This window comes from Canis lupus, chromosome 8 (genome assembly GCF_011100685.1).
Source record: "Canis lupus familiaris isolate Mischka breed German Shepherd chromosome 8, alternate assembly UU_Cfam_GSD_1.0, whole genome shotgun sequence".
NCBI classification, from domain to species: domain Eukaryota; kingdom Metazoa; phylum Chordata; class Mammalia; order Carnivora; family Canidae; genus Canis; species Canis lupus.
In genome coordinates this window covers 10,442,668-10,467,627 of record NC_049229.1, presented here as the reverse complement: position 1 = coordinate 10,467,627, position 24,960 = coordinate 10,442,668, and the positions used below count along the sequence as shown (strand labels likewise).

The window sequence follows — 24,960 nt, the reverse complement described above, 5'->3', positions numbered from 1 at the left end:
TCTTTAAATCTCAGGTCAAATTCATAGGTGTTCAGGATATTTTGAAAGTTACCTAGGTAAGTTTGTGGGGCCAGGTGAGTTGAGGACCCATACTCTTCTGCCATCTTGCCCCTCCCCTGTCTCTAGGCTTGTTCTTAAGACTTGTACAGAGTGATTTTATTTTTGAAATTTCTGTGAGCTGTTATGTTTATTACAAAGTTATTTTGAAACTTCTGTCCACTGTTCTTCAGTGGGGAGTCCCCGACCTTTTTAAAAACTGGATCCCATTCCAACTCTTTTCTTGGCTTAGTTCTTGTTTTTGCAGAAATGTTCTGATTGTTTCTTGAGAAAAGTTATGACAAAGGAGGTAAATTTTAGGGACCTGTGTATTTAAAAAAAAATTTATTTTAGTCTCACACTTGATTGGTAGTTTGACTCAAAGTAAATTTCCATCAGCATTTTGAGGCCATTTTCTTGTCTTTGAACTTTCAGTGTTGCTTTTGAAGAGTTTGATGCTGTTCTTATTCTGGATTCTTTTTTTATGGGTAACTTGAATTTTTTCCTAGGTATCTGTGGTTTATCCTGGTGTCATTAATTTTATGAAAATGCATATTGTGTCAGGCACTAAGAGAATTCTTTCACTCCATGGTAAGTATTTCTCAATAGAGGGCACTGTAGGCATTTAGGTAGTTACTGTTTTTGTGTTAGACTGTATTGTGCTTGTAGGGATTTGAGCACCTTGGCACCCAGATACTAAATGCCAGTATAATCCGTTAGTTATTAGGACAACTAGAATCATCCCCTGACTTTTTCCTTCCCCTTCCCCTTCCCTTTCCTTTCTTCTTATAGTCACACAGAGAGAGAGAGAGAGGCAGAGACATAGGCAGAGGGAGAAGCAGGCTCCATGCACCGGGAGCCCGACATGGGATTCGATCCTGGGTCTCCAGGATTGCGTCCTGGGCCAAAGGCAGGCGTGCCTGGGTGGCTCATATGGTTGAGCGTCTGCCTTTGGCTCAGGTCATGATCTCTAGGGTCCTGGGATCAAGCCCCATGTTGGGCTGCTAGCTCAGTTGGGAGTCAGCTTCTCCCTCTGCCTCTCCTCCTGCTTGTGCTCTGTCTCTCTCTGTGTCAATTGAGTAAAAAATCTTTATTAAAAAAAGAAAAAATGCTTTTTACAAATTTAAGATAATAGGACTGAAAACTATAGTTGAATAAAGTATCTCAGAAAACAGACCAAAAGGGGGCTACCTGGGTGCACCACCCAGGGAACCCATCCCCTGACATTTTCAAACACTCTTTTAGGGTGCGGCAGTGCTAATCTTTTTTGAGAAGTGTTATTGTAGTTCCAAGTTATCAGGGCCCATTTTCTGTTGATGATAGGCATTCTGACTTAACATTTTTCTTCTCTTTTCTGTTTTTCTTTTCCTTTTGGTCTTTTTAAAAAAATTTTTACATTTTTATTTATTTTTAAAGATTTTATTTATTTATTCATGAGAGACAGAGGGGCAGAGATATAAGCACAGGGAGAAGCAGGCTCCCTGGGGGGAGCCTGATGTGGGACAGGGAGCCAGATGCGGGACTCGATCCCAGGTTCTAGGGATCACTACCTGAGCTCAAGGCTGACACTCAGCCACTGAGCCACCCAGGTAGCCCCCTTTTGGTCTGTTTTCTGAGATACTTTATTCAAGTATAGTTTTCAGTCCTATTATCTTAAATTTGTAAAAAGCATTTTTTCTTTTTTTAATAAAGATTTTTTACTCATTTGACACAAAGAGACAGCACAATCAGGAGGAGAGGCAGAGGGAGAAGCTGACTCCCAACTGAGCTAGCAGCCCAACATGGGGCTTGATCCCAGGACCCTAGAGATCATGACCTGAGCCAAAGGCAGACGCTCAACCATATGAGCCACCCAGGCACCCCTGTAAAAAAGCATGTTCTTATCTAAACTTTTAAGGAGTAGTATTTTGTTTTTGTTTAATGGATTATTATTATTGTTTTTAGCATAGTGGGGTTTCTGTTTTTTTGTTGTTGTTGTTTTTGTTTTTTGTTTTTTGTTTTTTTGCTTCTCCCCTTCATTACTTTGTGCTTTCCTCAAATATTGGTGACCATTAAGACTAGCTGTGCATGCTTAAGAGTGAGATACTATAAGGCTACATGGTAGCTATGAGATGTTTTTACCCTTTTTTCTTAAAATTTATTGCCCTTCTTTAGAAAGGCTTACCTAATATTTATTTTTAAGTCATTAATAGTGGCTTTTAATCTGCTTTAGCCTTCCCATAGGTTTGTTTTCTTAGATCTTTAATTGTTTATAATTGGTTCTCTGAGGTTATAATTCTCTGACTTCTGCAGATAACTTCCTGTGCAGATTTATAGTGGTTTCAGATGCCCATCATTGTACTTTTCTGAAATTTCAGCTATATAAATGTAGAATTTATCATTCTTGTGCTACGTTTTATTTTGAGCCTACCTGTAGGATAATATTCTATCTTTGCTGAACTTTATTGGAGTCTAGTTTTCTTCAGGTCTTCTACCAGTTCTTTCCAGAATTCTCTTTCTTAAATCCTGTATCTTCCATTAGTATACGATCACTTTCTCCTAGATTTTTATTTCTACTTTACTAGCCTTAGAGTAACTTTAGTTCCTTGACTGTCCTTTGGTTATTCCTTTAGCCATACTGTATTTTTCTGGTTTATAGTGTCTTTGTACTCTGTACTATTGTTTTCACGGTTTCTGGTGTCCTTAAATCCTAGTTTTTGCATATATTAGGTTCAATTCATTTTTAAATTTTCTTCTCAAAGGCAATGGGTATCTCAAACCTCTAGCTTCTTTTGGCCTGTCTGGTATAAACAAACATGGAGTACAGAGGATTTAAATTCAGTCTCTAGAAAAGTGGGTTTTTTCTTTAAGAGTAATGGTATATGATTTTTGCTGTCCTTTAATACATAATACACTATAATTGACTTTTTCCTTCCTATTTTAAGATTTATTTAGGGGTGCCTGGGTGACTGTCAGGTAAGTATCTGCCTTCAGCTCAGGTCATGATCCCAGGGTCCTGGGATAAAGCCCTGCATTAGGCTCTCTGCTCAGCTCCTCCCTCCCCCACGCCTCCCTATGTTTTTTCTCTCTCTAATAAATAAACATCTTTAAAGAGGGAGAGGAGGAGAGAAAATCTTAAGCTGACTCCACACTGAGCACAGAGCTCCCCTTTGGGTTTGATGTCCTGATCCTGAGATGATGACCTGAGCTGAACCCAAGAGTTCAGCTGAGCCACCCAAGTGCCCCACCCCCTAATTTAAAAAAACTGTGCTAAAATACAAATACAAAATTTGTCATCTTGGATATTTTTAAGTATACTTCAGTATTGGGCAACTATCACCACAGTCCACCTCCAGAACACTTCATCTTGTAAAATTGAAGCTGCATGCCTATTAAATGATAACTACCCATTCCGCATCCATGCAGTCCCTGATAACCCACCTTTCTTCTACTTTCTGTCTCCATGAATTTAACTACTTTACCTACAGCATTTAAGTGTGGAATCATTCAGCAATTGTCTCTTTGTGACTGTTTTATTTTACTTAGCATTGTGTCCTCAAGGTTCATCCATGTAACGTATGTCAAAATTTCCTTCCTTTTTAGGGCCAAATAATATATTCAGTTGTATATATATGCCACAGTTTGCTTATCCATTTGTCTGTTGATGAACACTTGGATTGCTCCTACTCTTTAGCTACTATAATTGATGCTGTTAAAACATGAATGTGCAAATACATCTTCAAGACTCAGCTTTCATTTCTTTTGGTATTGATTTTTTTTAAGCTTGAATGTTTTTTTGTCTTAAGTTGTAAGGCTGCATGAATTTTTGTGGATAGTTTTACATGAAATGGTGTGACTGCTGATATAAGGCAGTAGTGCCCAATTATACCTAATCAGAATTTGAATCTGATTTAGAAATTTTCAACAGAAGCATGCAAGGCAGCTAGTTATTGTCTGTAAATCTTCAGCTCTTCCACCTTTTCCTCTAACTGAACAGATGTCTTTACCTCCTACTTAACAGAAAATAGAAACCCATCAGACAGGAAGTTCTTTATATTCCCGCTACCAAATCTACAAATCGTACAGGTACACACATAATCCTTTCTCTTAGGCTGCTATTAAAATGGAGATGTCTCTAAGACTGATTGTTCATTTATATATTCATTCATTGGCTATTTGTTAAGCACCTACTCAATAGGTGTGTGCCTTGGGTAAAGCTGTAAGCAAAATAAAGCACTTGCCCTCTTGAAGTTTAGATTTTATTGGGTAGAGAAAGAAAATAAAGGTTCTTAGGTGGTGATAAGTGCTCTTGAGGTTAAGTAAAGCAGAAAAAGGTGATAAGGAATGGATTTGTGTGTAAGAGATTACTATTTAAATAGAGGAAGACCTCATTGCTAAATATTGGATATTTGGATATCTTTTGTCCCTCTTTTCCTTATTTAAAAAAAAAAAATTATTTATTCATTTCAGAGAGAGAATGGGCAGGAGAGGGAGAGGGAGAAGCAGACTCCCTCCTGGGCAGGGAGCCTGATGCTGGGACACAAGGAAGCCCAATGCCATATGGGGCTTAATCCCAGGACCCTGGGATCATGACCTGAACGGAAGGCAGATGCTTGACTGAGCCGCCCAGACGCCCCCCCCCCCCCCTTCTTTTGTGTTACATATTTTCTGGTGTGCCATTTAATTTAATTTAATTTATTTTATTTTTTGGTGTGCTATTTTAACTTGTTCTTTTACTGTAGTCTTTTGAGTTCTTTTTTTTTTTTTTTTTAAGAATTTATTTGTTCATGAGAGGGGGGCGGGCAGAGACACAGGCAGAGACAGAAGTAGACTCCGTGCAGGGAGCCCAATGTAGGACTTGATCCCGGGACCCCAGGGTTTTGCCCTGGGCCAAAGGCAGATGCTCAACCACTGAGCCACCCAAACACTCTATCCATTTATACTGTTTTTTTTTTTTTTTTTAAGGTTTTATTTATTTAATTTGACAGAGAGCGAACCAAGGCAGGGGAAGTGGCTAGCTGAGGGAGAGGGAGAAGCAGGCTTCCCACTGGGGAGGGAGTCCAGTATGGGACGCCATCCCAGGATCCTGGGTCATTACCTGAGCCAAAGGCAGATGCTTAAGTAACTGAGCCACCCAGGTGCCCCCATTGTATACTTTCAATGCATTTCCAAGTATCTGCTGAATGTGGTGATTTTTAAAATCACATATGAGGAAAAATATAGTTACAAACAAAAAATATACTTAGTGTTTTTTATAGTTACTGGAAAGTTACCTGTACTAATGCTCTATTTTTCATATGGATTTGAATTACCACTTAGTGTCTTTTCATTTTACCCTGAAGGACTCCTTTCAGTTTTGTTGTTGTTGTTGTCTTAGAGGTAGTCTATTAGTAACAAGCTTTCTCAGTTTTTGTTTATCAGGAATGTCTTAATTTCTCCTTCGGTTTTGAAGAAAGATTTGTTGGATATAGAATTCTTGGCTGACACTCTTTCCACCACTTTGACTATATCATCCCACTGTCTCCATGGTTTCTCTGAGAAATCAACTGTTGGTCTTGTTTGTGATGAGTTGCTTCTTTCTTGATACTTCCTTTCTTACTGGCTGTTGACAGTTTGATTATGATATGTGTTGATGCAGATCTCTGAGTTTATGTTGCTTGAAATCTTGAAATTCATTGAGCTTCTTGGATATGTATATTAATAGTTTTTAAAAAAAATCAAATTGGGAAATTTGGGGCTCTTACTCAAATATTCTGTTCTGTTCTTTCTCATCTCTCCATTATGCATTCATTGGTATCCTTAATGGTATCCCAAGGTTTCTGAGGCTCTGTTCATTTTTCTTCATTCGTTTGTTCTTTTTCTCCAGCTGGTTAATCTCAGTTGAACTGCCTTCAAGTTTGCTGATTCTAATGACAGCTTATATCTACTGTTGAGTCCCTCTGTTGAATTTTTCATTTTAGTTGTATTTCTCAAAATCTGTAATTTCTCTTTGGTTGTTTAAAAAAATAATTTTTGTCTGTTGGCATTCTCAATTTGGTGAGACATCAATTCTTTTTTTCTCCTTCAGTTCTTTAGACATGGTTTCCTTTAGTTTTAACATTCAAAATAATTGTTTGAAAATCTTAGTTTAGGGAAGTTCAGTGTCTGGGCTTCCTTAAGGATAGTTCATATTCACTGTTCTCCCTCCACCTGCTCTATTGTTTGTTTAGTGATTTGGAACTAATACCATAAAGTCTGTATTTTGTTGTTGTATGTGGTTGCTGTAAGCTAATATATATGCAGACATTTCCTTGGATGCCTGGAACGTGTAAGTCTTCCAGTCTTTGCTGAGGAGTTACATGTGTATATTGGGACATGCCTTTAACACTCAGCCAGGTAGTTTACACCTCTGTTCTAGCATTTTTTTCTGCTTGTAGAAAGCCTAAAATTTAGGGCCACAATGTTTGACAGTTGCCTCTAATTGTTTTTGACCATAGGCACCCAAGACCAAGGCTATTTGGACTAGATGAGTTGGGTCAAATAAAGACAGCTTTGCTAGAGTAGTCTTCCTGGGAACCACCAGGCATGTCAAATAATGACAGTTCTCTGGGAGTGGGACTTTGAAGGAGCTCCAGTCCTATTCTGGCCCCTCTGGTGGGTGCTAATTTTCACTGTAATTCAGGCCATTGGTTTTCACAGCTACATGGAACTGGGATGTGATGAGAATAGGGCAAATTACAAAACTTCAGAGCTTGCCAGTATTAGCAGAATTCAGCCAATTTGTTGAATAAATACTCCCCAAATCGCTGCAATCCTTTGTAATTTCCACAGTTCCGAAAAAGGTGATTGTTAGAACTTTTGCCAGTGTTCTAATTTCTTTTACGAAGGAGAGAATCTTGAGGTCTTTACTCTGCTACTCTTACTGATAAGAGTAACACCAACACTTAATAAGGATGTGTAGGTTCCTTCTCCAAGCTTAGGGACCCGAGGATTGAGGATTTTCAGGTGAATCAACCCATTTCCCCATCCCATTTTTTTCAGGGTTCCAGTTCTTTTTTCTTATTCATTACTTAACCTTGATAGAGCAGACCTGTTCTGAGAGTTTAACTTTCTTTGGAGCTCTTCCACACATGATTAAGACCTGGTCCTGGACTTTAGCCTTCTGTGGCCTTTTGCTGCTAGAGATGAGTGTCTTTTTATGGTACCTAAGAACCTTCTTTGACAGTTCAAAAACTTTTCTTTCACAGCTTTTAATTCCCCATTGCTCACTTTGACCTCTTGTTACATTTTTCCAAAGGATTAATTGCCTTTAGTAACAGCAACCTAATTTCATGGTCTTTATTTCTGTTTTCCTTATATTTCTTAAATGCCTAATGCACTCACTGTACCTTCTAGTGCAGGATTTGGCAACCCATGGCCCACAGGACAAATCCAGTTCTGATCCTGCCTGTTTTTGTCATACCCCATTTTTTAAAAATTATAAAATAATAACAACAAAGAAGAATACAGTTCTAGTCCTTTAAAAAAGGTTGGCTAGCATCCACATTCCCTTTCACTGGAAAACTACCCAGTTTACCAACAGTGAAAGTTTTAACAGTTGACTGCCCCTTTGTGGAAGGGTCTCCCCGTTCTGCTCATCACCAGTGATGGGTTTTCCTGAAGCTGGGCAGCTAGGTGATCCGACTCCAAAACTTCACTGTAGAGCCTGCTTTCTTGGACCATTCTCATCACCAGTGGCTGTAAGTTAGGTTCCTTGGGGAAACTGAGGTGGTTATTTGCATGCAGAAGTTTATTAGGAGATGTTTTTAGGATCAATATCTGTAGAAAGAATGTAAAGGAGAAGCAGAAAGGATAAGTTGGGCTGTGGTGTAGTATCAACAAAAGTTGCAGTTGACGCCGTGGAAGCTCTGAACCTGGAATAACTGAGTTGTCCAAAGGTGCTGGGCCCTTATGCCTCTGTTTTAATCAGTTACTTGATGTAGGCCACTTGAGCAAGTAGCTATCTTTTAGATTGAGGCAATTCCTGAAAAGGCCGTGACAGGTGAAGGCTGTTTTCCAGCAGCACTTCCCGCAGCTGTACAAAAAATTGTTCATTCCTTTTTTTTTTTAAGGTTTTATTTATTTATGTGAGAGAGAGCGCACTTGCACAAGCTGGGGAGATGGAGAGGAAGAGGCAGATGCCCTGCTGAGCAGGAAGCCCTAAGTGGGGCTTGATCCTAGGACCCAGAGACCACGACCTGAGCTCTAAAGCAGATGCTTGACTGAGCCACCCAGGCATGCCAGAAATTGTTCACTTCTGAAGGGGAATCTGGGCAGCACATTGTGTCCACTACATATAGCTGCTCTTTGTTTTTAAAGAGAGATTTATTTGAGAGACCACAAGTGTGGGGAGGAACAGAGGAAGAGAATCTCAAGGAGACTGCCTGTTGAGTGGGGAGCTTGATTGCAGGGCTCAATCCCCAAACCCTGAGATAATGGCCTGAGCCAAAATCAAGAGTTGGCTGCTAGACCAACAGCCACCGAAGTGTCCCTACAGTTTACACGCTTTCTAATGTGGGGAATATATGTGTATAAAACTAAATATGATGAATTGTGCTGAGTACCAATAGAGGTTTTACTGAGTCTTTATTCTTGAGAAGATGATTCACTAATTATAATTTATAATTTTAATAAAGTATTATTTGCCATCGTAATTTTCCTTCTGATTATCATCTGAGTATGTCATTAAACCTTCCGCAGATATTTTCTTTTTTTCCTTCCCTCATTCCTTAACCTGCTAGTTGCCAGACACCATTCTAAATGCTTAGGATAGGAATGCCTGGTTTGCTCATTTGGAAGGACATGTGACTTGATTTTGGGGTTGTGATTTTGAGCCCTACATTGGGTGTAAAGCTTACTTAAGGAAATTAGGGATCCCTGGGTGGCGCAGCGGTTTGGCACCTGCCTTTTTGGCCCAGGGCGAGATCCTGGAAACCCGGGATCGAATCCCACATCGGGCTCCGTGCATGGAGCCTGCTTCTCCCTCTGCCTGTGTCTCTGCGCCTCTCTCTCTCTCTCTGTGACTATCATAAATAAATAAAAATTAAAAAAAAAAAAGATTACTTAAGGAAATTAAAAAAAAATGTTTGGGATGTAACTTAGAACTAAATATTCAAATACCCCTGCTTTCACAGAACTTAGTGTCTTTTGGGTCTGAGGGCAGGAGGAAATAAGCATAACATACAAATAAGTCACTGAAAAATTATTTTAATAAATGAAAAAAGATTGTTGAAAGTGATTATTGTGATAAGAAACAGTAAGGGATAGAGGTATACAGGGATTTGGAACAGTTTATACTTTTTTTTTTAAGATTTTATTTATTCATGAGAGACAGAGAGAGAGAGAGAGAGAGAGAAAGAGGGAGAGGCAGAGACACAGAGGAGAAGCAGGCTCCATGCAGGAAGCCTGATGTGGAACTCGATCCCGGGACTCCAGGATTACGCCTTGGGCCGAAGGCAGGTGCCAAACTGTTGAGCCACCCAGGGATCCCCACAGTTTGTACTTTTTGAAAGGAGAGTTAGGTCTCATTGAGAAGATGACATTTGAGCAAAGATGTAGTAAAGGAGTTAGTTACGTGGTGGAAGAACTCATTGCCGTTGCAACCAGTTAGTATAAAGTCCCTAAGAAAAGTAGGTGCTAGATGTGTTCAGAAACTAGTAAGGGTGACCAGTGTGGTTGAGGTGGTGTGAAGTGTAGGGGAGAGTGGTGGGAAAGGAGGTCTGATATGTAGAGAAAAAAAAAAAAAAAAAAAGGACCAGACTACTAAGACTCCCTTGACCATTGTAAGGACTCAGGCCTTTTTTTTTTTTTTTTTTTTTTTTTTTTTTTTGAGTGAGATGGGCAGCCATTGCAGTTTTGAACGGAAGAGTGACACAGTCTGCAAGAATACCTGGCAGCTGAGTTGAAAACAGGGTGTGTCTAAGTATGTATATAGATCCTCAGTAGTTAGACAAGTACGTTGCACATGCTAAGTATACTATAAGCTCTATATTTCTCTCTAGCCAGGGATGAAAAGTTGGATTTTAATACTCCTTTGTTTTGAAGCCTAAATGTGGAGTAGGAAGACAAATTGGGAGAAAAACATTATATTTTTATCAATATAAGAAGAGAGAAGATAAATGAACATTTAGAGGGAATGTTTAGATTGATAGCAATATTCTTAATTTTAAAATGTTTTAATTGTGGGGAGACTGTGGAAAAGCCTAGAAAAGAAATTGAAACTCACTTATCTCACCACCCAGAGATAACCATATTGTTATTTTGGTGTTAGGATATGTATATGATAAGTGATATTTTTGTATAAATACATAAATTCTCACAAAGATGAGTGGCGTTTTTATATATTTTCCCTAGATTTGAAATACAACATCCACTTAGTGATTTTAAATATACAATTTGGTGAATTTTTACAAATTTATATACCAATGTAACTACCACTCAAGATGGAGTCAAGATGGAGAATATTACCAGAGCCCCAGAGGTTTCTATTTTGTTTTTACATTCCCAACCATAAGTAACTTCTATTTTGACTTTCATCATCACAAATTAATTTTGCCTGTTTCACACTTTAACATTGCAATTTTACAGTAAGTACTCTTTGGTGTCTAGATCTTTTTTTTCCAAAGCATTATATTTTCTATTCCTATGTTCCTTTTTTCACTTAAAATTCTCCATGCTATTAAGATTTGTCTCCCTTAAGAGACAATAACCACCTAATAGAGTTTTTAAATCTGTAAAAATATGTTGATGAGACATTTGAGAAAATAGGGATATGGATTAGCTATTTTTTGTTAAAGATTTATGTATGTATGTATGTATGTATGTATGAGACTGAGGGAGACGGTGGAGGGGCAGAGGGAGAGAATCTTAAGCAGACTTCTTGCTGAGTGTGGAGCCCAGTATCAGGGCCCTGGGATCATGACCTGAGCCGAAATTGAGAGTCAGATGCTTAATCAGCTGAGCCACCCACGTGCCCCTGGATTGGCTATTTGACAATAAAAAAGAATTGTTAATTTTATTAGGTATGGTAATGGCATTTTGTTCATATGAGATAACCTTATTTGTTACCAAAGTACACAAAAGTACTTATGAGTGAGGTAAGATATCTGGAAATTGCTTTAAAATATATCACCGGGGGAGGGAGATGGGGAAAATGTAGAGAGGAGGTGAGATGAAAGGAGATATTTAAATTTGATACTCGTTGGAAGCTAGGTAAATGGATACCTGGGACGTGTGTATATGTTAGAAAACATAAGGGCACATAAAACTGTGCCTCAGTGGCACAGTTGGTTAAGTGTCCAACTCTTGGTTTCAGCTCAGGTCATGAGATCAAGGCTTATATTGTGCTCCATACTCAGTGCCCAGTCTGCTTAAGACTCTCTCCCTCTCCCTCTGCCCCTCCCCCTTGCTTTCTCTCTTTCTCAAATCTTAAAAAAGAAAACATAACATAAAATTTAAAGTTTATATTTATAGTTCAGTGCTGTTGTGTATTCACATTGCTGTGCAGCCAACATCCAGAACCTTTTTCATCTTGTAAAACAAATTTTGCATGTTAAACAATAGCATCCCATCTACCCTTCCCCTTAGCCCCTGACAACAACTCTTCTACTTTATGTTTCTATAAATTTGGGTATAGTGACTTCATATAAGTGAAATCATAACAATATTTGTCTTTTTATGACTGGATTATTTCACTTAGTACAATGTTCTCATGATGTATTAATGTTGTAGCATATGTTAGAATTACCCCCCCCAGATTTTATTTATTCGTGAGAGACACAGAGCAAGAGACACAGGCAGAGCCACCTGGAGAAGCAGGCTCGCTCCATGCAGGGATGTGGGACTTGATCCTGGTTCTCCAGGATCATGCCCTGGGCTGAAGGCGGTGCTAAACCGCTGAGCCACCTGGGCTGCCCAATTTCCTTCCTTTCTAAGGCTGAAATTCCTTTGTATGCATATACCAAAGTTTATTCATCTATTATAGATGCTTGAGTTGCTTTCACTTATTGGGTGTTGTGAATAGTGCTGCTCTGAATATGGGTGCATAAATAGCTCTTCGAGATCCTGCTTTCAGTATATATTTAGTGAATGTATTTGGCAAAACTAAGAGTAAATAACTAAAAATATGTTGTGGTACTAGCAAAAATATGCATAACTTATTAAATGTAGGAATTGGCAAAAACAGCATAGAAAAATTAATGGCGGGCAGCCCCAGTGGCTCAGTGATTTAGCGCCACCTTTGGTCTGGGGTGTGATCCTGGAGACCCCAGGATCGAGTCCCGCATCGGGTTCCCTGCATGGAGCCTGCTTCTCCCTCTCCCTGTGTCTCTGCCTCTCTCTCTCTCTGTCTTATGAATAAATAAAATCTTAAAAAAAAAAATTAATGGCTAGAGCAGCTTTGGGGATTTGAGAAATACTACACAGAGTAAACTATGTGGGGAGTTTGTGTGTGAGAGAGAACAAAATATGAGAGTATTAAAATTCAGCATCTTTCTCCCTTTGACTTAAACATTTGTTAACAAATTCAAATTAATTAGCACAGTTCACTCTTGAAAAAAATTGCTATCTTTGATTTAGTAGTGGAGCTATGTATCTCAGTTACATTAAAGTTCGTGTAAGCCAGAGTGAATGGTACTTTTTTCCGTTTATTTCTTAGACTCAGAGAAACATTAATTTATTCAACACATATTTAGCTGGTACCGTGCATTGTACAGAATGGAAAATGCAATTTACAAGATGCTAGGATGGTGTTGGAGGTATGTAACAAAGTGGCCTATGTTTTCAAGGAATTTATTTTCTGCATAATATGGAAAGTAAAAGAAATATAGGAATAATGATATTAGGTAAGAGTTTATTAACCTTTTAGATTAGGTACTCATTTTATTTGCAAATATATCATGTATAGCTGTTACTTTAATTTTCAGATTCCTTGTAAATGCTTGGGTACTTGAAGGTGTTTGAGCCAAATGCACATTATTTCTGAGCAAATCCTGAGACTGCTGCTATAAGGAAAAACTTATCTCTGTGTATCTCCTCTGCTATCAATGGTTTATTAGTATAGTTGGTTCTTGAACCATGCAGGGGCTAGGAGATGCTGACCCTTGTACAGTTGAAAATCCTCATTTAACTTTTGATGCGCCCAAAACTTAACTACTGATAACCTGTTGAAGAGAAGGAAGCCTATGGATAGCATAGTTAACACACATTTTGTATGTTGTGTGTATTATATACCATACTGTATTGTTAAGTAAGCTTAGAGAAAAGAAAATGTTAAAGAAAATCATAAAGAGGGCAACCCTGGTGGCTTAGTGGTTTAGCGCCACTTGCAGCCTGGGGTGTGATCCTGGAGACCTGGGATCGAGTCCCACATCGGGCTCCCTGCATGGAGCCTGCTTCTCCCTCTGCCTGTGTCTCTGCCTCTCTCTTCTCTCTCTCTCTCTGTGTCTCTATGAATAAATAAATAAAATGTTAAAAAAAATTATAAGGAAAAGAAAATGCATTTAACAATATTGTATTATATTTATCAAAATCTGTATGAGGGGGACTGGACTCATGCGACTCAAACCATTGTTTGTGGATCAACTGTATTTCACTTCAGACATCAAATGTGGGGGTTTTCTAAACCTTCAGCAATTCTGTGACAGTAGCTCGGTGTCCTGCAATTTAACTCAATTCTAACAGTATCTACCCAGTGATAGCATCAGATCCCACAGATTTAAGGGCTCAGTCCTACAAGATACACTCTCCTCACCTCCCCTGTCCCTTCAGGTGCTAATTGCCAGTGCAGGTTCTCATCTGTGCTTCTGACCCACCAGCTATAAAGGAGTTCTGTCTTGCCCATACCAAGAACTGTGTTCGCAAGTGGGTCAAATTAGAGACATCCTATTTTGTAAAATTTTTATGAAGTAATAGTGTCTACATGAGCTCTTAATAAAGAGAATTTCCAAAAAAGTATTATTCTTCTCAAAAAAAATATTATTCTTCTCTTCATTGATTTCCTTAAGGCTATTTAAATATATGTCAGGGATTATGTTCCGTTTTTTTTCTCTTGGAAATTTAAAAATTAAGGTTAAATAATTATGTTGGTTCGATTTAGCACTATTGCAGTAGATGTCAATATAGACACCTAGAACTCATTCTTTCAGCTTATTCATGCTCAGTTTTTACTTTTTAAAAAATATTTTATTTATTTATTTTAGAGATAGTGTGCAAGTGAGGGGAAGAGCAAAGGGAGAAGGACAAGCAGGGAGTCTGGTGTGGGGCTCCATCTCAAAACTCTTAACATCATGACCTGAGCCAAAATCAATAGATGCTTAACTGACTGAGCCACCCAGACACCCCTCATGCTTATTTTATTTTATTTTAAAGATTTTATTTATTTATTTGACAGAAAGAGAGAAAGCACAGGTAGGCAGAATGGCAGGCAGAGGGAGAGGAAGAAACAGGCTGTCTCTGAGCAGAGAGCCTGACATGGGGCTCGATCCCAGGATCCTGGGATCATGACCTGAGCCAAAGGCAGATGCCCAACTGACTGAGCCGCCCAGGCACTTCCATGCTCAGTTCAGATGTCTTAAGTATTTTCTTAATTTTGATCGTTAATGTACTGAATTAACATAGACTAGATAAACAAAATTCCTGGAATCACAAACACATTTAACAAAGTGAATTCTTTTATGTATGTGAAAAACCTCTCAGCATTTTTTTTAAAGTAATGTTATTTATCATAGATGAAATAAATACTTCCAGGTTTGAGATTTAGCTAGAAATTGTACATAAGGTCATTTTCATATTTTACAGTTGAGAAAACTGAGAAACTGTAGTTAAGACTTCATTCATTTATTCAGCAACAAATATTTATTGAGTTTTTACTTGTACCATGTACTGTCCTGGGTAATAGGAATACATCAGTGAACAAGAGAAATATTCATAATTTTGTGGAGCTTACATTTTAGTGGCAAAACAGGGACACTCGATTTTGTTTACTATTTTAATTTTCTTAGTATGAAATTAGACTGGCAGATATTTTGTGTCCTGCTTGCTAGTTTAAATAGTTTTGTCAAAAATAAAAAATAAAAAAAATAGTTTTGTCATGTCTTCCTGGAGCCTAAATTTTTGAAGAGTTCTTTCCTAATACTGAGGCGAAGTTACTGATGTCTGCTTTGGATTTAGGAGGGGACCTGGTAGCAGCATGAGATTGTCAACCTTGCCATTATCTCTCAACCTGATTTTCTCTCCGCACTCTGTTGAGCAGCTTTATAGTGTGTATTTTGGTGATCAGGAGAAGCTACTCTAGAGTGAGACTGCTTAGATTCAAATCTTACTATCTCCACTGCTATTATTAGGATGTTGGTCAAGTTTATATACCTCTTTATATACCCCATTTGTCTTTTCTGTAAAGTGGGGAAAATAATATCAATTCAGGATCATTGTGAGGAGTAAATGAGTTCATACCCTTAAATACTTAAAACTGGCACATAGCATATTTAACAAATACTTGTGATGGTTAATATTTTTTCTTTTCATTTTCTTTCAAGTCCCAAAATTCTGATAATCAAAAGGTTTTTGTTAACCAGTTGATGGCAGAAACCTTATCTGAAGTAATACAAAGCTATTTATAGTCTTTATCCCACTTACTGAAAAGTCATATACTTTGTTTTATTTGTTTGATTTTGTTACTGCCACAGTTAGCGTTGGATGAGGTGTTACATAATACCTGGTATATACACTTCACTAATAAATTCCAGAACACAACTGGCCTGAACGGTTTTTGTAAAGGAATGTAGACATCTTCTAGTGAAACCATTAGCTAAGTGTCTTTTTTTTTTTCACAATAGTATCTCAAAATTCATAATGATTTTAAATAGTTTACCTGATTAGTAATTGCCTAATTAAGGACTAAAAAAAGCACTTTGAGTTTTAAGAAAGAAAGTAATAAATTCCCCTGGCTGCTGTTCTTGAAAACTTGCGTGTAAGATTTTTATTATTCATAATGTTTTTATTTTTACTATAAAATTTGAATAGCTCCTGGGAGTTAAAAATAAGTTTCAAGAAACATACCAGTTTTGAGAGCATAAGTTTGTCCTCCAATAACAAGAAATTTTTAAGTGCTATAAAAACCATTTTGTTATTTTATCATAATATAGTAATGTTTCATTTAGTTTGGATAATCATTATTGGCTCTACTGAGGAATCTTGTCAGCAGAAAAACAAAACAAAAGCTCAAAGTCTCTTATATATAGAAGCCTTTTCCACTTAGTGACTTTTTATTTTTATTTATTTATTTTTTTTTTAAAGATTTTATTTATTTATTCATGATAGTCACAGAGAGAGAGAGAGAGGCAGAGACATAGGCAGAGGGAGAAGCAGGCTCCATGCACCGAGAGCCCGATGTGGGATTCGATCCCGGGTCTCCAGGATCGCGCCCTGGGCCAAAGGCAGGCGCCAAACCGCTGCGCCACCCAGGGATCCCTACTTAGTGACTTTTTAAAAAATTTATACCTGGCCATATCTGAAAAAGAATTTCATTCTCTTTTCAAAGATAAGTAAATAACAAAATATGTTAGGAGTAATGGAGTTAATTTATTCTTAGCTTAGATATAATTTAGATTCCTAACTTGATACAAAATAGAATGGTTTAGGGAAGAGGGAAGCTTGTTTTCCAGCAGCACTTCCCGCAGCTGTACAAAAAATTGTTCATTCCTTTTTTTTTTTAAGGTTTTATTTATTTATGTGAGAGAGAGCGCACTTGCACAAGCTGGGGAGATGGAGAGGAAGAGGCAGATGCCCTGCTGAGCAGGAAGCCCTAAGTGGGGCTTGATCCTAGGACCCAGAGACCACGACCTGAGCTCTAAAGCAGATGCTTGACTGAGCCACCCAGGCATGCCAGAAATTGTTCACTTCTGAAGGGGAATCTGGGCAGCACATTGTGTCCACTACATATAGCTGCTCTTTGTTTTTAAAGAGAGATTTATTTGAGAGACCACAAGTGTGGGGAGGAACAGAGGAAGAGAATCTCAAGGAGACTGCCTGTTGAGTGGGGAGCTTGATTGCAGGGCTCAATCCCCAAACCCTGAGATAATGGCCTGAGCCAAAATCAAGAGTTGGCTGCTAGACCAACAGCCACCGAAGTGTCCCTACAGTTTACACGCTTTCTAATGTGGGGAATATATGTGTATAAAACTAAATATGATGAATTGTGCTGAGTACCAATAGAGGTTTTACTGAGTCTTTATTCTTGAGAAGATGATTCACTAATTATAATTTATAATTTTAATAAAGTATTATTTGCCATCGTAATTTTCCTTCTGATTATCATCTGAGTATGTCATTAAACCTTCCGCAGATATTTTCTTTTTTTCCTTCCCTCATTCCTTAACCTGCTAGTTGCCAGACACCATTCTAAATGCTTAGGATAGGAATGCCTGGTTTGCTCATTTGGAAGGACATGTGACTTGATTTTGGGGTTGTGATTTTGAGCCCTACATTGGGTGTAAAGCTTACTTAAGGAAATTAGGGATCCCTGGGTGGCGCAGCGGTTTGGCACCTGCCTTTTTGGCCCAGGGCGAGATCCTGGAAACCCGGGATCGAATCCCACATCGGGCTCCGTGCATGGAGCCTGCTTCTCCCTCTGCCTGTGTCTCTGCGCCTCTCTCTCTCTCTCTGTGACTATCATAAATAAATAAAAATTAAAAAAAAAAAAGATTACTTAAGGAAATTAAAAAAAAATGTTTGGGATGTAACTTAGAACTAAATATTCAAATACCCCTGCTTTCACAGAACTTAGTGTCTTTTGGGTCTGAGGGCAGGAGGAAATAAGCATAACATACAAATAAGTCACTGAAAAATTATTTTAATAAATGAAAAAAGATTGTTGAAAGTGATTATTGTGATAAGAAACAGTAAGGGATAGAGGTATACAGGGATTTGGAACAGTTTATACTTTTTTTTTTAAGATTTTATTTATTCATGAGAGACAGAGAGAGAGAGAGAGAGAGAGAAAGAGGGAGAGGCAGAGACACAGAGGAGAAGCAGGCTCCATGCAGGAAGCCTGATGTGGAACTCGATCCCGGGACTCCAGGATTACGCCTTGGGCCGAAGGCAGGTGCCAAACTGTTGAGCCACCCAGGGATCCCCACAGTTTGTACTTTTTGAAAGGAGAGTTAGGTCTCATTGAGAAGATGACATTTGAGCAAAGATGTAGTAAAGGAGTTAGTTACGTGGTGGAAGAACTCATTGCCGTTGCAACCAGTTAGTATAAAGTCCCTAAGAAAAGTAGGTGCTAGATGTGTTCAGAAACTAGTAAGGGTGACCAGTGTGGTTGAGGTGGTGTGAAGTGTAGGGGAGAGTGGTGGGAAAGGAGGTCTGATATGTAGAGAAAAAAAAAAAAAAAAAAAGGACCAGACTACTAAGACTCCCTTGACCATTGTAAGGACTCAGGCCTTTTTTTTTTTTTTTTTTTTTTTTTTTTTTTGAGTGAGATGGGCAGCCATTGCAGTTTTGAACGGAAGAGTGACACAGTCTGCAAGAATACCTGGCAGCTGAGTTGAAAACAGGGTGTGTCTAAGTATGTATATAGATCCTCAGTAGTTAGACAAGTACGTTGCACATGCTAAGTATACTATAAGCTCTATATTTCTCTCTAGCCAGGGATGAAAAGTTGGATTTTAATACTCCTTTGTTTTGAAGCCTAAATGTGGAGTAGGAAGACAAATTGGGAGAAAAACATTATATTTTTATCAATATAAGAAGAGAGAAGATAAATGAACATTTAGAGGGAATGTTTAGATTGATAGCAATATTCTTAATTTTAAAATGTTTTAATTGTGGGGAGACTGTGGAAAAGCCTAGAAAAGAAATTGAAACTCACTTATCTCACCACCCAGAGATAACCATATTGTTATTTTGGTGTTAGGATATGTATATGATAAGTGATATTTTTGTATAAATACATAAATTCTCACAAAGATGAGTGGCGTTTTTATATATTTTCCCTAGATTTGAAATACAACATCCACTTAGTGATTTTAAATATACAATTTGGTGAATTTTTACAAATTTATATACCAATGTAACTACCACTCAAGATGGAGTCAAGATGGAGAATATTACCAGAGCCCCAGAGGTTTCTATTTTGTTTTTACATTCCCAACCATAAGTAACTTCTATTTTGACTTTCATCATCACAAATTAATTTTGCCTGTTTCACACTTTAACATTGCAATTTTACAGTAAGTACTCTTTGGTGTCTAGATCTTTTTTTTCCAAAGCATTATATTTTCTATTCCTATGTTCCTTTTTTCACTTAAAATTCTCCATGCTATTAAGATTTGTCTCCCTTAAGAGACAATAACCACCTAATAGAGTTTTTAAATCTGTAAAAATATGTTGATGAGACATTTGAGAAAATAGGGATATGGATTAGCTATTTTTTGTTAAAGATTTATGTATGTATGTATGTATGTATGTATGAGACTGAGGGAGACGGTGGAGGGGCAGAGGGAGAGAATCTTAAGCAGACTTCTTGCTGAGTGTGGAGCCCAGTATCAGGGCCCTGGGATCATGACCTGAGCCGAAATTGAGAGTCAGATGCTTAATCAGCTGAGCCACCCACGTGCCCCTGGATTGGCTATTTGACAATAAAAAAGAATTGTTAATTTTATTAGGTATGGTAATGGCATTTTGTTCATATGAGATAACCTTATTTGTTACCAAAGTACACAAAAGTACTTATGAGTGAGGTAAGATATCTGGAAATTGCTTTAAAATATATCACCGGGGGAGGGAGATGGGGAAAATGTAGAGAGGAGGTGAGATGAAAGGAGATATTTAAATTTGATACTCGTTGGAAGCTAGGTAAATGGATACCTGGGACGTGTGTATATGTTAGAAAACATAAGGGCACATAAAACTGTGCCTCAGTGGCACAGTTGGTTAAGTGTCCAACTCTTGGTTTCAGCTCAGGTCATGAGATCAAGGCTTATATTGTGCTCCATACTCAGTGCCCAGTCTGCTTAAGACTCTCTCCCTCTCCCTCTGCCCCTCCCCCTTGCTTTCTCTCTTTCTCAAATCTTAAAAAAGAAAACATAACATAAAATTTAAAGTTTATATTTATAGTTCAGTGCTGTTGTGTATTCACATTGCTGTGCAGCCAACATCCAGAACCTTTTTCATCTTGTAAAACAAATTTTGCATGTTAAACAATAGCATCCCATCTACCCTTCCCCTTAGCCCCTGACAACAACTCTTCTACTTTATGTTTCTATAAATTTGGGTATAGTGACTTCATATAAGTGAAATCATAACAATATTTGTCTTTTTATGACTGGATTATTTCACTTAGTACAATGTTCTCATGATGTATTAATGTTGTAGCATATGTTAGAATTACCCCCCCCAGATTTTATTTATTCGTGAGAGACACAGAGCAAGAGACACAGGCAGAGCCACCTGGAGAAGCAGGCTCGCTCCATGCAGGGATGTGGGACTTGATCCTGGTTCTCCAGGATCATGCCCTGGGCTGAAGGCGGTGCTAAACCGCTGAGCCACCTGGGCTGCCCAATTTCCTTCCTTTCTAAGGCTGAAATTCCTTTGTATGCATATACCAAAGTTTATTCATCTATTATAGATGCTTGAGTTGCTTTCACTTATTGGGTGTTGTGAATAGTGCTGCTCTGAATATGGGTGCATAAATAGCTCTTCGAGATCCTGCTTTCAGTATATATTTAGTGAATGTATTTGGCAAAACTAAGAGTAAATAACTAAAAATATGTTGTGGTACTAGCAAAAATATGCATAACTTATTAAATGTAGGAATTGGCAAAAACAGCATAGAAAAATTAATGGCGGGCAGCCCCAGTGGCTCAGTGATTTAGCGCCACCTTTGGTCTGGGGTGTGATCCTGGAGACCCCAGGATCGAGTCCCGCATCGGGTTCCCTGCATGGAGCCTGCTTCTCCCTCTCCCTGTGTCTCTGCCTCTCTCTCTCTCTGTCTTATGAATAAATAAAATCTTAAAAAAAAAAATTAATGGCTAGAGCAGCTTTGGGGATTTGAGAAATACTACACAGAGTAAACTATGTGGGGAGTTTGTGTGTGAGAGAGAACAAAATATGAGAGTATTAAAATTCAGCATCTTTCTCCCTTTGACTTAAACATTTGTTAACAAATTCAAATTAATTAGCACAGTTCACTCTTGAAAAAAATTGCTATCTTTGATTTAGTAGTGGAGCTATGTATCTCAGTTACATTAAAGTTCGTGTAAGCCAGAGTGAATGGTACTTTTTTCCGTTTATTTCTTAGACTCAGAGAAACATTAATTTATTCAACACATATTTAGCTGGTACCGTGCATTGTACAGAATGGAAAATGCAATTTACAAGATGCTAGGATGGTGTTGGAGGTATGTAACAAAGTGGCCTATGTTTTCAAGGAATTTATTTTCTGCATAATATGGAAAGTAAAAGAAATATAGGAATAATGATATTAGGTAAGAGTTTATTAACCTTTTAGATTAGGTACTCATTTTATTTGCAAATATATCATGTATAGCTGTTACTTTAATTTTCAGATTCCTTGTAAATGCTTGGGTACTTGAAGGTGTTTGAGCCAAATGCACATTATTTCTGAGCAAATCCTGAGACTGCTGCTATAAGGAAAAACTTATCTCTGTGTATCTCCTCTGCTATCAATGGTTTATTAGTATAGTTGGTTCTTGAACCATGCAGGGGCTAGGAGATGCTGACCCTTGTACAGTTGAAAATCCTCATTTAACTTTTGATGCGCCCAAAACTTAACTACTGATAACCTGTTGAAGAGAAGGAAGCCTATGGATAGCATAGTTAACACACATTTTGTATGTTGTGTGTATTATATACCATACTGTATTGTTAAGTAAGCTTAGAGAAAAGAAAATGTTAAAGAAAATCATAAAGAGGGCAACCCTGGTGGCTTAGTGGTTTAGCGCCACTTGCAGCCTGGGGTGTGATCCTGGAGACCTGGGATCGAGTCCCACATCGGGCTCCCTGCATGGAGCCTGCTTCTCCCTCTGCCTGTGTCTCTGCCTCTCTCTTCTCTCTCTCTCTCTGTGTCTCTATGAATAAATAAATAAAATGTTAAAAAAAATTATAAGGAAAAGAAAATGCATTTAACAATATTGTATTATATTTATCAAAATCTGTATGAGGGGGACTGGACTCATGCGACTCAAACCATTGTTTGTGGATCAACTGTATTTCACTTCAGACATCAAATGTGGGGGTTTTCTAAACCTTCAGCAATTCTGTGACAGTAGCTCGGTGTCCTGCAATTTAACTCAATTCTAACAGTATCTACCCAGTGATAGCATCAGATCCCACAGATTTAAGGGCTCAGTCCTACAAGATACACTCTCCTCACCTCCCCTGTCCCTTCAGGTGCTAATTGCCAGTGCAGGTTCTCATCTGTGCTTCTGACCCACCAGCTATAAAGGAGTTCTGTCTTGCCCATACCAAGAACTGTGTTCGCAAGTGGGTCAAATTAGAGACATCCTATTTTGTAAAATTTTTATGAAGTAATAGTGTCTACATGAGCTCTTAATAAAGAGAATTTCCAAAAAAGTATTATTCTTCTCAAAAAAATATTATTCTTCTCTTCATTGATTTCCTTAAGGCTATTTAAATATATGTCAGGGATTATGTTCCGTTTTTTTTCTCTTGGAAATTTAAAAATTAAGGTTAAATAATTATGTTGGTTCGATTTAGCACTATTGCAGTAGATGTCAATATAGACACCTAGAACTCATTCTTTCAGCTTATTCATGCTCAGTTTTTACTTTTTAAAAAATATTTTATTTATTTATTTTAGAGATAGTGTGCAAGTGAGGGGAAGAGCAAAGGGAGAAGGACAAGCAGGGAGTCTGGTGTGGGGCTCCATCTCAAAACTCTTAACATCATGACCTGAGCCAAAATCAATAGATGCTTAACTGACTGAGCCACCCAGACACCCCTCATGCTTATTTTATTTTATTTTAAAGATTTTATTTATTTATTTGACAGAAAGAGAGAAAGCACAGGTAGGCAGAATGGCAGGCAGAGGGAGAGGAAGAAACAGGCTGTCTCTGAGCAGAGAGCCTGACATGGGGCTCGATCCCAGGATCCTGGGATCATGACCTGAGCCAAAGGCAGATGCCCAACTGACTGAGCCGCCCAGGCACTTCCATGCTCAGTTCAGATGTCTTAAGTATTTTCTTAATTTTGATCGTTAATGTACTGAATTAACATAGACTAGATAAACAAAATTCCTGGAATCACAAACACATTTAACAAAGTGAATTCTTTTATGTATGTGAAAAACCTCTCAGCATTTTTTTTAAAGTAATGTTATTTATCATAGATGAAATAAATACTTCCAGGTTTGAGATTTAGCTAGAAATTGTACATAAGGTCATTTTCATATTTTACAGTTGAGAAAACTGAGAAACTGTAGTTAAGACTTCATTCATTTATTCAGCAACAAATATTTATTGAGTTTTTACTTGTACCATGTACTGTCCTGGGTAATAGGAATACATCAGTGAACAAGAGAAATATTCATAATTTTGTGGAGCTTACATTTTAGTGGCAAAACAGGGACACTCGATTTTGTTTACTATTTTAATTTTCTTAGTATGAAATTAGACTGGCAGATATTTTGTGTCCTGCTTGCTAGTTTAAATAGTTTTGTCAAAAATAAAAAATAAAAAAAATAGTTTTGTCATGTCTTCCTGGAGCCTAAATTTTTGAAGAGTTCTTTCCTAATACTGAGGCGAAGTTACTGATGTCTGCTTTGGATTTAGGAGGGGACCTGGTAGCAGCATGAGATTGTCAACCTTGCCATTATCTCTCAACCTGATTTTCTCTCCGCACTCTGTTGAGCAGCTTTATAGTGTGTATTTTGGTGATCAGGAGAAGCTACTCTAGAGTGAGACTGCTTAGATTCAAATCTTACTATCTCCACTGCTATTATTAGGATGTTGGTCAAGTTTATATACCTCTTTATATACCCCATTTGTCTTTTCTGTAAAGTGGGGAAAATAATATCAATTCAGGATCATTGTGAGGAGTAAATGAGTTCATACCCTTAAATACTTAAAACTGGCACATAGCATATTTAACAAATACTTGTGATGGTTAATATTTTTTCTTTTCATTTTCTTTCAAGTCCCAAAATTCTGATAATCAAAAGGTTTTTGTTAACCAGTTGATGGCAGAAACCTTATCTGAAGTAATACAAAGCTATTTATAGTCTTTATCCCACTTACTGAAAAGTCATATACTTTGTTTTATTTGTTTGATTTTGTTACTGCCACAGTTAGCGTTGGATGAGGTGTTACATAATACCTGGTATATACACTTCACTAATAAATTCCAGAACACAACTGGCCTGAACGGTTTTTGTAAAGGAATGTAGACATCTTCTAGTGAAACCATTAGCTAAGTGTCTTTTTTTTTTTCACAATAGTATCTCAAAATTCATAATGATTTTAAATAGTTTACCTGATTAGTAATTGCCTAATTAAGGACTAAAAAAAGCACTTTGAGTTTTAAGAAAGAAAGTAATAAATTCCCCTGGCTGCTGTTCTTGAAAACTTGCGTGTAAGATTTTTATTATTCATAATGTTTTTATTTTTACTATAAAATTTGAATAGCTCCTGGGAGTTAAAAATAAGTTTCAAGAAACATACCAGTTTTGAGAGCATAAGTTTGTCCTCCAATAACAAGAAATTTTTAAGTGCTATAAAAACCATTTTGTTATTTTATCATAATATAGTAATGTTTCATTTAGTTTGGATAATCATTATTGGCTCTACTGAGGAATCTTGTCAGCAGAAAAACAAAACAAAAGCTCAAAGTCTCTTATATATAGAAGCCTTTTCCACTTAGTGACTTTTTATTTTTATTTATTTATTTTTTTTT

The 24,960-nt window shown here is 37.6% G+C and overlaps 1 protein-coding gene across 6 annotated transcripts in view; it reads left to right on the top strand.

Annotated features, from left to right (window-relative positions):
- STRN3 (striatin 3) overlaps nt 1-24,960 on the top strand; it is a 120,632-nt gene that overhangs the window by 22,302 nt on the left and 73,370 nt on the right. The window contains exon 1 of one of the 6 annotated variants that reach the window (XM_038544404.1): nt 21,402-21,428. The exons of the other annotated variants lie outside the window; for them this stretch is intronic. Coding sequence (XP_038400332.1) covers nt 21,417-21,428 — 12 coding nt within the window. The 5' untranslated portion in view covers nt 21,402-21,416. Of the gene's footprint in view, nt 1-21,401; nt 21,429-24,960 lie in introns of those variants that run through there. 6 annotated transcript variants of the gene reach the window in all.